Below are 12308 nucleotides of genomic sequence, written 5' to 3'. Positions count from 1 at the left end.
GGTGTCTGCTATAAACGATATAGAAACTGTGGAGAAATATGAGAAAACAAAACTCCAGAGGGTAAATAAAGTATCTAGCAGAACCAAAAAACGACGGTGAACATGTATTGTCAAGTACAGTCAAAAAAATTCTATTGGTCTATTGGTGTATTGGAAATATTAATGGTGACGCAGAGGACTGGACTTAGTCTCTAGTCTAATCCTGGACTTGAGGACCAGTCATTAAAACTGGCGAGCCAGCCGGGAGAGGAAACAAGACTGAAGGACCACAACGCCTGGACGGATCAAACCTGCATCTCAGAACCAAGGCCACCACAGCTAGTGTTTGAAGGAACAACTCTGTATTAATGAAGGTAGCAACTACCACTAAGTGCCTTTTTGGGCATTGCTGAGGGACTGGTCATAGCGGGCAATAAATCCACAGCTCTGTGTCACTGTAATTTTCAGAAAAGTGGAGTGAGAGACCGGTGAATTTGGTAGCATAGTTGAAGTCCCCACAAAAGACGGAGCAGACGAGCTGAAATGTATGCCTAGAAAAGAAAAATGGTTAAAACCTGGAGTGATTGCAGGAAAATGACTGTAGTAAGGACTGCAGCGGGAGACGACTCAGAAATTGTTAAATCAATTGCAAACAGTGCTCAACAGGCAGACACCGGGGCCAGAGTGGTGAAGTAAAACAGGATGTTGACTCCACTAGAGCTGGTAATAAAACAGCAACCTGATTATGAGATATGACACTGAGCTTGATGAGTAGCTTGTATTTTTGTCATTAAGTAAGACAATGGTGTCCATGTTGTTTCGCTGAAGCACCATCGAGTCTGAGGAGGAACCACCTCCGTCCCCAACTTCTTCTCTGAGGTCTGAGTAGAAAACAGCTGGGCAGCTGGACCAGGCATGAAGAAGGGAGTGTGCATGGGCCGCTTTTATGGGCCTGGTGCTTGTACAAAGAAAGTATGGCACCTGGCAGCTTGCACTGATAGTCATCACATTAACAACATCAACAGGAAATGCTGCTATACCCACTGCCCCACATTGACACATTTACACAGGCCGCACACTAACACCGCAGGTGCCAGTTGGTTTGACTTCCTGGTGATCTGTTGTTATTCTATGTGGGTCAGTGTTAGACAGTCAGACAGCTTGAATGGGAGAAGGTGTCTGCAGCAGATTTGTTAGACGACCTGGTCCTTTTATATCATGATGGGAACTGAAGAAGTATATGATCTGCCTGCTACTACTACCCCAATTTTCTTGTCTGAGCTCAGTTGTAAGATTTTTCACAGTGATTAGGACTTTTCAGTAGTTTAGCGATGAATTAGTATAAAACAATGTTTGCCTCATTTAGTTAAATATGTGAAAAGATTTACTCTGTTGGTAACAAAGTAAGTTGTATGCATGGACCTTAAATGAGGTTTGGCAAAATGTGATAATGCCCTCTCAGTGAAAATGGGTCCTAATAGCCTACTTCTCCTCACCTCTTACAAAATCAGTACAACTATTTTAATTGTTGATGGAAAGGAATTTACTTGTGCATGCATTAGCCAACAGATTTCTTTGTTTAATAGTCAATTACAGTATAATCAACAGCGGTAACCTGTCACTACTGGATGGTTTTCTCAATAACCTGAAGGTTGCCTTTATAATAAAAAATTATAGGGGCTGAAAAAAAGCAAACAATTAAATGTGTAAATAAAAAAGCGAGACAATACAAGACAGGTAAATATGATAGTGCTTTGTTGTGGCTTTAGTGTGCAAAAGGAGGAATTTCTAGTGTGGGTGTTCGCAGATAGGCTGCCCAAAATGTAGGCCTAGGCTACATGTCATTCATCACCCACGCAGAGGCTACAATTCAGGTGGTTTCCCGCTCTAGTTTCACATTAACCTTGTTTTATCAATGAACTTGTTTTTTTTCTCCCTTTTTTCTTTCTTTTACTAAATTAGACTCAGGCATGATTTTACTGTAGTTTCACTGCTTTAGTTTGACACACAGAAATTGGTTTGCTGTCCTCTGTCCCTATTTGGTTCTCACTCTTTATCTTTGGTGGTCTCTCTGATTGCAGATGCTGTTCAGTCTCAGACGGAAAAAAAAACTGTCCTGGTGTAAGGACAGCTACAAAAAAAGTATCACCATTAAATTTCAAATTGGCAAAACTTCAGTCCAGTTGTGGTTGTGTTTAATCTGTAGACATACCCATTCACCAGTAGATGGTAGCAATGCCACATTGCAAAAGTTACAGTGGCATAGGCAGACCACTAGCAGAGGGAACTTTAAATTACAAGTTTCTTAAAAAAATAAAATAAAATAATTAAAACTGACAAAGTGGAAGAAAACAATTTTTTAAATGTATTATAATTGCATGTGTTTTCTCATAGAGTGTGTGTTTTCAGACTCAATCACGGATCTGAATCTACTAGCCGTCCTGACTCCGTTTCTCTGACATCGACTTTTTACGTCTGTTTGTAGTTTTTATGTCTCTCCCTCTGGTTTTGGTTTTGAACGAGGACGTCGAGGAAATCCCGGAACTACAAACAAAAGTGTCCCACTTGGGGGGTTTTCAGACTCTTAAGGTAACTATTTAATCCAGTTTTTTTGTCGATAGTGGCAGCTAATATATTATTTAACGGTGTTTTTATTCATTTCCGGTGAAGAGTTTGGTTCACGTTCCCGAAGACGACGTTTGTCTAGTTGTCCCAAAGTTTTGTAAACGTCAGGCGTTAGCTTAAAGTTACATCTTTGATCCTCTGTTTTGGAAGTAATGCATGAGTGAGCCCCCACGCTCCCCTCATTCATTTGGGCTTCTGGGTACATTTGCATATTAATTTGACAGCGTACAGGTGTTGTCGTCTTATTGTTATGAGTTTCTCTGAGCTGTTATTGTGTTTAGCAGGGATGGCCACGGCGCCTCAGTCTTTACTTCACATGAGGCCAGCTGACCTCATCAAAAAGGAGCCGCTGGACTACGGAGGGTTTGGAGATGTTTACCTGTGCTACCACGTTACCCTCGGCCAGGTGGTGTTGAAGACTATGTACACGGGCTCTCTTCGAAACGAGTGAGTAGTAGCCTACTCAATAACTTCGGCTATCTGGCAGGACGCTGGGTATTCCCCCTTGGCCCTGTTGGTAACTTGAATCATGTGTCTGATTCTGACAGGACAGCAGAGCCAGAGTCTGCATCCAACTCACTGGGACTGATTTATAAATGTTTTCTTAACAGGAAAAAGACAACAACTTATTATTACAAGATTTAGATGGGGGAAATGCTTATTGTGCTGAATAACTGAGAGCAAGGTTTGGTGTTTATAGATATGGGTGTTTAATGCATAAGCAGGGATTTCTGTTTTACACACTTCCTTTAAAATGGAGACTAGACATGTTGATTCATCTGAAAAGCGGATGTTGAGGGAACGTCCGTTTTTCAGACCCAGTAGCAACATGGTAAACAACAATAACAATAACATTTACAGCAAAAACTCATTCATCACCATATCAGGGCTGAACAAATAATGGGAATATGTTATCAAAATCTCAGAATGACCAGACATCCAAATTGTTGGAGCTGCAATTTCTTTGAAAAAAATTAAATGCCTCACAGCTTGCCATAAATGCAGCATTATGAGTTGGTGAAAAAATAAATAAATCTACCTCCATGTCTCAAAAATACAAAAATTAGGCTATCATTTGTATATTTCTTTTAGCTAAAAATAGGTTTTTACTTATTTTCCCTAACTCCATCTCAAAAATCTAAAACAGGGTTTGTTTTCACTTCCTGATTTCCTACATGTACTGTAAGGATCCATCCAGCTTTTTCATTTTACATACCTACATCTTTTCTTTGTTTGATAATAGCAGGGTGTTGATTTCTGTGGTGACTTGTCTGCACTTGTCCAGATGTTGACAGACAGCTGAAACGCATTTCCAAATATCGATAGTGACGATGCATTTGATGTGGATCAGTGGTGCAAGTTAACGCCACTTTGTCTGGCAGTTTCTCACTGTGTTTGCTTCACTTTCCAGGGACAGCAAAAAGTCACTGCTGGCCGAGGGGAACATCATGGCAAGTCTCAACCATGAGCGAGTGGTGAAGTTGCTGGGTGTGATCATGGAGGACAGGGACTGCTCGCTCGTTATGGAGCTCATTCCCAGAGGCAACCTGCTGATGATGCTGGAAACGGTCAACAGGATTAAAGTTCACTCACATCTGCAACATCTGTAGTTCCATTTTACGGTAAATATCTCAGGATTAACACACTGAACTCTCCCTGATCCTATAGGTCTCTGTGCCAGTGTCCATCAAGGGCAGAATCATTTCAGAGATTTTGGAAGGGATGGTGTACCTCACAGACAGACGTGTCATACACAAAGACATCAAGCCAGATAACATTTTAGTGGACAAGGATTTCCACATAAAGGTACATTACGCATGAGTGCCCATGACTCATTTCAGATTCTTACAGCATAAATCATTGTAATCTGATTTACCGTTTCTGTTGCTTTGTCAAGATTGCCGATCTGGGCCTAGCTACTTGTCAGACATGGAGCAAACTCACAAGGGAGGAATGTCGCAGGAGGAGTCGTGTTGGCCTATCAGCTGGGCCGAGAGGTGGCGGCACGCTGAGCTACATGGCTCCTGAGCACCTGGAGAGCATACATACAGTCTCCACTGAGAAGTCCGATGTGTACAGCTTTGCCATCGTGGTTTGGGTCATTCTCACAGGCAAAGAGCCATATGCAAGTGAGTTGGGATGCTAAAACATGCTCTAAAACACGTCTTTATGACAAAACGTGTTATATCCATACATGTTTAAACAATGTGGCCTGAAAATGGGGCCTTAACTACACTGCATAAACCTCAACCAAAGTCTCCTTTTTTATTTTCAGATGCCAGAAGTGAAGATCACATCAGCCAGTGTGTTCGTAAAGGTGACCGACCAGCAATCGACCTCATACCAGAGGACACGCCTGAAAACATCATTCAGCTTATGAAGAGTTGCTGGAGTCACGATCCGCAGCAACGACCAACATTTAAGGGTATTCTTCGTGTGTTTGTGTGTGTGTGTGTGTGTGTGTGTGTGTGTGCATTATGCAGAGCAGGTTATTTAAAGCAGAAGTGAGTGATATATTTGTGTTAATATAAGTCTTAAATAGTTATATCTTCCGACAGCAATCACTTACATAGAGTGTTTGGACTGAAACACGGGTCTCTCAGTCCCTCTGCTCTGCTCTGAGCCGAAGAGAAAACATTTATCGTATCCTACAGTTTTTATCCAATGAGGAGAGAGAACGGCATGCAGGGCTGTGTGTGCAGCCAAGGAACGCCGTGAATGTGGTGACGTAGCGACGAGGACTGTTATGGTGCGTTCAAGGAAACTCGTATTTTTCCGACCGTGAAGTGGTACCAGTTCGATCTGGTACGAGTTCACCGGTCGGAAGTTACGAGTGGCCGTTATAGTGACTTTCACCGGTAAAACAGGTCGGAAAAACACGAGTGGGTTGCCTGGAACGCTACAAAGTCGTAAGTTGTGACTTGAAGCTGTAATTTACGATTTCAAAAGCCTGCCTGGAACGCAGCATTAGCGAAAACGACCGGATCACTCACTTCTGCTTTAAGAGCTAATGGAAATGAGATCACACAGGTGTAATTGCTTGATTATTACCTTTTATCAAATTATACAGATCAGACTTCATGGGCTTTACAATAGAGATTAATTCTACAATCTCATGGTTCATCAATTTCATGAGCTTGTGTCAGAGGAGTCGATTTTCAGTCCCCAAAATTGAGGATTTTCAGGACACCAGCTTGGTGCTTTTGCTCTCAGCTGGTCTTGAGTGTTTGACACTTTGTTGTACAAGATGTAAACCTTCTTCCTCAGATTTCAAACCAAGTTATCCAGTCAGTACTTGACAGTTTAATATGTGGAGCTTCTTGTCATCTTATTCCATCCTTTTTTCCTTTTCCTGCAGAGTGCTTTGACTCGTTCCTTCCTTTCTACAAGGAAAAGCTTGAACCACATGTAGAGGACGATTTAGTTCATCTGAGGGTAAATATATATATATATATATATATTTCAGGGTTTGATATGGTAATAATGTATATATGATATGTGCATAAATAATATGCACAGCGAAGACACTAAGCAGTTGATTTGAAGGCAAGGCAATTTTATTTGTATAGCCTGTTTTTACAAACAGTTTGTCTCAAAGGGCTTTACATGGCATCATAACAACATCCTCTGCCCTTAGACCCTCACATCCACTGAGGAAAAACTGAAGTCCAATAAATACAATTATACACTGATCAGGCATAAATGTGACGAATTAGGCCCACGTCACACTTGCTCAAATCCTTACGCTTGCCCATTTTTCCTGCTTCTAACACATCCGCTTTGAGGACAAAATGTTCACTAGCTGCCTTATATACCCCACCCACTAACAGGTGCCATGATGAAGTGTTATTCAGTGGTATTCACTTCACCGATCAGGCATAACATTATGACCACTGGGGGTGTATGTTATTTCAGCATTCACCATGTGATTTTTTTTCCCTACAGAAATTATATGAAGGGCCAGATGACCTTGTTGAGAAGATGAAATCTTTATCAATGACCAATGAATGTTTTTCAGGAGGTGAGCACCCTAATGTCCACTTCTTCATGCTGCATTACAATTGTTTCCCTAAATGTTCAGAAAGCTTGAAAAATTGCCCAGAAGGACTGATTAGCTTTATTGCTGTACTCCTCTGCTCACCTTGCAGATTGCCCAGCTCCTTTGGTGAGTTCAGACAGAAGTGTCTCTGTGCCAGTTGAAGCCAGTATCGAGGACCTGCATGACATCCAGTATGAGCCATCCATGGGGTCTATTCAGACAGATGCAAAGATGGTCAACAGCAGCTCAGCTTTGGATGAGAAACTGCAACGGGAGCTGCAGTACCACAAATATGGTAGCTATAACTGTGAGAGCCAGCCTGACCCTGCTGCTAACTGCTACAACCACAGCAGCTCAAATCCTTTCCTGCCAAACAACATAAGCACAGACCACAACGTAAGGCAACCAGAACAAGACAAAGCCTCCGTGTCCACTGTCCATTCCTGGACTAAAGCTGAGCCAGTACAGCCCACCAGCCAGGAAGAGACGTGGTATCGCCCCACCTCTGGTCTCTATGAGTCCATGAACTCTACCACACCCACTCCGTTGCACTTGCCGACGTCTTCCAGCACTCATTCACTACCACAGTTAAACCAGCAGCATCCACATTCCCACTACGACCGCCAGCAGTCCTGGCCTATCTCTGACGTCCCCCCTGGACGTCTCTTGAGCTCCTCCAAGAGCTGCATGCAACCAGACCCAGGTACGAAACTCAGGCCTGAGGAGTTCATAGCTTCGACTGAGATGTACTGGGATGATATTTAAAGTGTGTTTGTTCTGTGCTTCTTCCAGCATCTGTTTTCATTCAGAATGCCAGAGGGATCCAGATTGGAAGCAACAACACAATGTCTATCAGAGGTTATGAGTCCACCCATAGTTTATCACCTGCTAACAGCTTGTCTAACCTCAAAGACGGCATTCTGAAATATGGTAAACCTTAACAACACTTTTTCATATAACATACAGTATGTAATAATATGTCTGTACACTGCAGTTTGCAAACACAAATGTTCGTCCTCTAACCTCCATCTAACAATTATTGTCATTGTAAAGTAATCTACAGTTAATTTTGATGATTATTATCATCATAAGAATCATCATTTCCACTATAAAATGACGAATGAAAAATGTCCAGATTCCCAAAGAAGATCTTAAAATTCCATGTTTTATCTGATCAATGCTCCTGGACTAACAGATATTTAAATTTTCTATCATCATATAACAAAGGAAAGCATAAAAACTTCACATTTTGAGGCTGTTAATCACAGTGTTTGATATTCAATATTCAATTATCTTTCTCCCTCTCAGCTATTCTACTAATCTACTAATCCACTAATCCGCATATATCTTCAGCTCTGATGGTTATTAATTGATAAGTATGCAATTTTGGATGCAAATCAGATGAGCAGTGGAGACACATCACATAGCTGTGATATAATTCAGTATTTTCTGGTTCAACAAACAGTACTGCACATGAAATAATTATTTGACATTTATCACTGCCTTATATATATTTACCTCCACTGTGTCATTCAGAGGACCACCCTGTGACTGAGGAGCACCTGGATCTGCTGAGGGACAACATCGGGTCCAAATGGAAGCGCTGTGCCCGGGTCTTGGGTCTGACCAGCGTGGAGATAGAGACCATAGAGCACGACTACTACCGGGACGGCCTCCCAGAGATGGTGCACCAAATGCTGGAGCGCTGGAAGATGAAGGAGGGAAGTATCGGCTGCACCGTTGGGAAGCTTTGTCATGCTCTGTCAGGACACATAAAGGTAGATGTCATCCAGAAAATATTGGACAGTTGCCGTTCTTCTTCCCCGAGCTCATAAACCTTTTATTTTCACCTGACAGACTTGCCTCTTTCTCATAAATGACTTTAAACTATAGTTGCCATTTCAACCAAAATGTAAAAAAGGTATTGGATAACTAGTAGATAACTGACATTGTCTTGTATTATCTCCCTCTGATGAGATGATCACTTGTATTCAACAGCTGAATAGTTTAAAAGCTCTCTTCTCCTTTCAATTTACTGTAGCTCTTACTATCCAGCTAATCTTAATCAAGTGATTTAATTCAAAATCTGTGTTAATTTTTTAAATTCCAAACCAAAAAATCCACCTTTTAATTATTTTTCTACCGGGTCCTAACTGGATGCGACGCGAGCGAGCGTCCGACAATCGCGTCACATCTGACGCTCTCTGTCCACACTGAATCCGTGCGTCTGTTGGAATGGAAGCACATCAGCTGTGCGCCCGTCCGCTCGTCACATGGATGTATTATCAGACTAGAGACGTAACTACCCGGTTAAAGGATGGGTGGATACTAAGTTTGTGCCTTTTAAACAGAAAACACGTTTCTTGAAATATACAGCCAACGGCAAGTTGTATCTATAGTGTAGGAACACGAGTAGCAAAAACATAATGAAGGGTTTTCTGTAACATTATAAGACGGCGCACCGCCCCCCGCCCAAGATGAATGAAGAGGCTATTAAAAAAAAAAAGTTTTGATGTGCCCGTCTGCAGCAACCCAAACAAATACACGTGTTGACTGGCTCTATTCCAGCCACATGATTGGTTCGGCGCGGTGGAAATCTCAATATCATTGGCTATTTGTATTGTCTGCCAAAACATGGATGAATGAAACCTATTGACCACGTCTCATATTTCTATCGAAGAAAAGTTATTTCACAATTTATAGGCTACTGTTTTATCGCCCAGCCCTAGGTGGGCTATTGTCCCCCTCCTAGAAACAGCAGGGAGACACAGCTCTAACTACACAACACCGACAAGCATGAGAGCCGCAGTTGCAGTGACGTTAAGATAAAAAATAAAAAAAACGCAAATAGGCCGACGAAAAGACGCAATTTGCCACTTAATTTCTTGTCGATGTATTATTTGCGGGGGCTTTGGTGACGGAGGAGGATGCAGACTGATTCACTGTGGGCCACCGCCAGTCTGATCAGGTCCATCACAGCACGGCATGCTGCAGCACTGCCCCGCTGTCACTGTATCAGCGCAATCTCGTTTACATTACATTAAGCCGACATCAGGAGAATAATGAGACGTGACAGTAAATTAATGAAAATTAAAGTATGATAACGTACAGATATAAATATATTTGTTTCTGAAAAAACTATCATGATTTTTGGGGGCATTCTTGGTCAAATTGGGGGCCAAATGCCCCGTGGCTGCCGCTAATTTCTGATGCTGAACGCGACGCGAGCGACAGAAATAGAAACGGGGCGTCAGGCTCTAAACTTTGCGTCGCTCGCAGCCAGTTAGGACATTACAATAGGAAACCATTAATTTAGCAGCTGTCGCTCGCTCGCGTCGCATCCAGTTAGGACACGGTTTAGTAGGATGCCTGTTACTGTATGTATGTGTGTTATGACGAACTATTGCAAAAGTGATTCTTTTTTTCTTTTTTTCTTTTTTTCTTTTTTTTTTACTGTACTGCCTTGTCAAGATTATGAATTTGAATAAGAATTGTGACGTTTTAATGAAATACCGTTACTGTAGCTTTACCTGAGGGTTTGGGTATTTTTACAGAATAATGAAGCCATATTCACAGACAATCATATGATGTGTGATAAACATTTATTCCAGACAGACACAAACATAATGGCTAATGCACTGTTTCACGAGTGACCATTTATCTTTTCTTGTTGTGACCCCAAAAAAGTCAAACTGAGATTTGATGCTGCTGCAGATGTGAGACGCATGTTGACAGTGAAATGAAAGGTATTCATAAGTTGCTAGTTAGCTACTTGAATTATCAGTGTGGATTTATGATGTAATGATTACATGACATTATCTCACAACTGCACGTTTTGGGTGACGAGATACATTTATCTTGGAGGTTTCATGACATAAATTCATTGACTGAATGGGCTGATTATCACAGTGTTGATACAGCTCACTACGCAGTATGTGACTAATATGCGTCAGTATCACATAAAAAATGAACTCCAACCATATTTTCACAGACGTCATCAAATATGGAACCACTGGAAAGCCATTATGACATGTTTTGAATAAACTGTTTGTACATATGTTTCTAAAACTCTAAAAGTGTGAATGTAATTTATTGAACATTTAAGCTAAACAAGAAGTCAGAAAAACTACAATCTACACTGTAGAATTCTCTTTTACTATGATGATTAAGAGTTTTGTCTTCCTGCACAATGTAGATTTCTATTCCACAGACTGAAAATATAAGCATTTTTTTTCTCCTTCAGTGTCATTGAAAAGACGGTTTGAAATCACATTTTAATTAATCTTTTAATGGATTACAGATGTGATGATAGTATGTTTTTATCAATCAAATGATGATATTTTTTGCATGGTGAGTTTAATAATCTCCTTGGTGAATACAATAATCTAAATCCCTTCATGCCATTAAGGATTAATGATAAAATTCTGGGGCCCAAGTGTTTCCGGCTTTCTGTTTTCTTAACAGTAATTGAATCCATTTTTTCCTAAATCAGATATAAAGATGCTGCAACCCTGGCACCCTGTTGATCGATAGATACAATCTAATGAACTTCTCTAGTTCATCAAAAGCAGTATAGCTCATAACATAGGACATACACCAGAAACAAGTAATTAAAAAGGCAAAACAGATATTTTAATTAGATTAAATGAAATAGCTGACCCATGGTATCAGCTAATGCAAAGAAAACATTTCTTTGGAGCAGCTTGGAAACTGAAACAAAGATGGATTTGGTCCTGAGTTCTTGTCCAAATCCCATTCCAATCATGTTCACGATATACAGTGGATTATCCCACAATAACAGTTACAGACAGCACAAACGGCATAGTACATATGAATTACCATATCTACAGTTATATCACCTGTCTTATATTGGTTTGTTTTAATTTGTTATTCTTCCCTTTCTCTCTGTTGTAGTAAAATAAAAGTTTATAGCTGTTACATAATCAAGTAAATAAATACTCTATTTTCATTGTACAAATACTACAAAAAAGAATGACTTGAAGTTCTAATAACACAAGACTGTCATATAACAATGTCATTTTCCAGCAGTGTTGTTTTCTACCCAGTGTGTACACAGATAATTGAGTAAGCACCATAAACTAAATTCCTGCATTTGTCAAATGTAAACAATATTTGGGCTGGCATAGTAAAGGAAGTGTAAATGAGATGGCTATCAGTTCTCACATTCACATTCAGGGTATATTGCTATGTGATTATTAACCAAAACCAGCACCATTTAGGCCTGACCAGTGGATATTATCAAATCTTATACCCTCTTTCACAATAAAGCCATGATGAGGACAAACCAGTGCAGTGAAACTCTAGATACAAGTGAACCATCTGAGAACAAAAGCAATATTAGTGACTGTCGTACCTTGTTCCCAGACGGTGTAATTCCCTGGGATTGAAGTCAGGTTTCACTAAGATTAATACAAGCAGCAAATGACTTGGTGACCGGTAAAAATAATATCAAACATTTTAATTAGGTCCACAAGTATTTGCACAGCACTTGTCCAAAAAAAAAAAAAATTGTTGAAAGAACAGAATGTCAGCTTTAATTCGAGGATACCATTAGCCGCAGGGGAAGAAGATATTTTTAAAAACACATTTGAAATGGCAAGTTATATTTTTGAATATGCTCTTTAAAATGCCGCTTCCTAGTATT

General features: G+C 40.5%; 1 protein-coding gene across 3 annotated transcripts; it reads left to right on the top strand.

The window, feature by feature from the left end:
* The first annotated feature begins 2490 nt into the window (after positions 1-2490).
* ripk1l (receptor (TNFRSF)-interacting serine-threonine kinase 1, like) lies at positions 2491-9098 on the top strand. Of its 3 annotated transcripts, none has more exons than XM_083992084.1 (11): positions 2491-2568; positions 2889-3051; positions 4016-4172; positions 4273-4410; positions 4502-4733; positions 4880-5029; positions 5963-6039; positions 6550-6625; positions 6753-7346; positions 7436-7501; positions 8180-9098. In XM_083992084.1, the coding sequence occupies exons 2-11, from the start codon at positions 2891-2893 to the stop codon at positions 8476-8478; spliced, it is 1950 nt and encodes a 649-aa protein (XP_083848210.1). In that variant the 5' UTR covers positions 2491-2568; positions 2889-2890; the 3' UTR covers positions 8479-9098. The 3 variants fall into 3 exon arrangements, with proteins under 3 accessions (XP_083848210.1, XP_083848208.1, XP_083848209.1); XM_083992082.1 differs by having other exon boundaries at positions 7436-7573; XM_083992083.1 differs by having other exon boundaries at positions 2510-2568; positions 2886-3051; positions 7436-7573.
* The last annotated feature ends 3210 nt before the right edge of the window (positions 9099-12308 follow it).

The sequence above is a fragment of the Trachurus trachurus genome, assembly GCF_905171665.1.
Source record: "Trachurus trachurus genome assembly, chromosome: 17".
In the NCBI taxonomy this organism is placed as follows: Eukaryota; Metazoa; Chordata; class Actinopteri; order Carangiformes; family Carangidae; genus Trachurus; species Trachurus trachurus.
The sequence above is the reverse complement of the archived record's forward strand: the minus strand, read 5'-3'. Positions and strand labels throughout refer to the sequence as shown.

Bases quoted from the DNA above. Each gene is read 5' to 3' on its own strand.
- ripk1l (XM_083992082.1), top strand. From the start codon at position 2,891: ATGGCCACGGCGCCTCAGTCTTTACTTCACATGAGGCCAGCTGACCTC. The intron at 4,411-4,501 runs GTACATTACGCA...TGCTTTGTCAAG, and splicing joins ACAAGGATTTCCACATAAAG to ATTGCCGATCTGGGCCTAGC. The intron at 7,574-8,179 runs GTAAACCTTAAC...TGTGTCATTCAG, and splicing joins AGACGGCATTCTGAAATATG to AGGACCACCCTGTGACTGAG.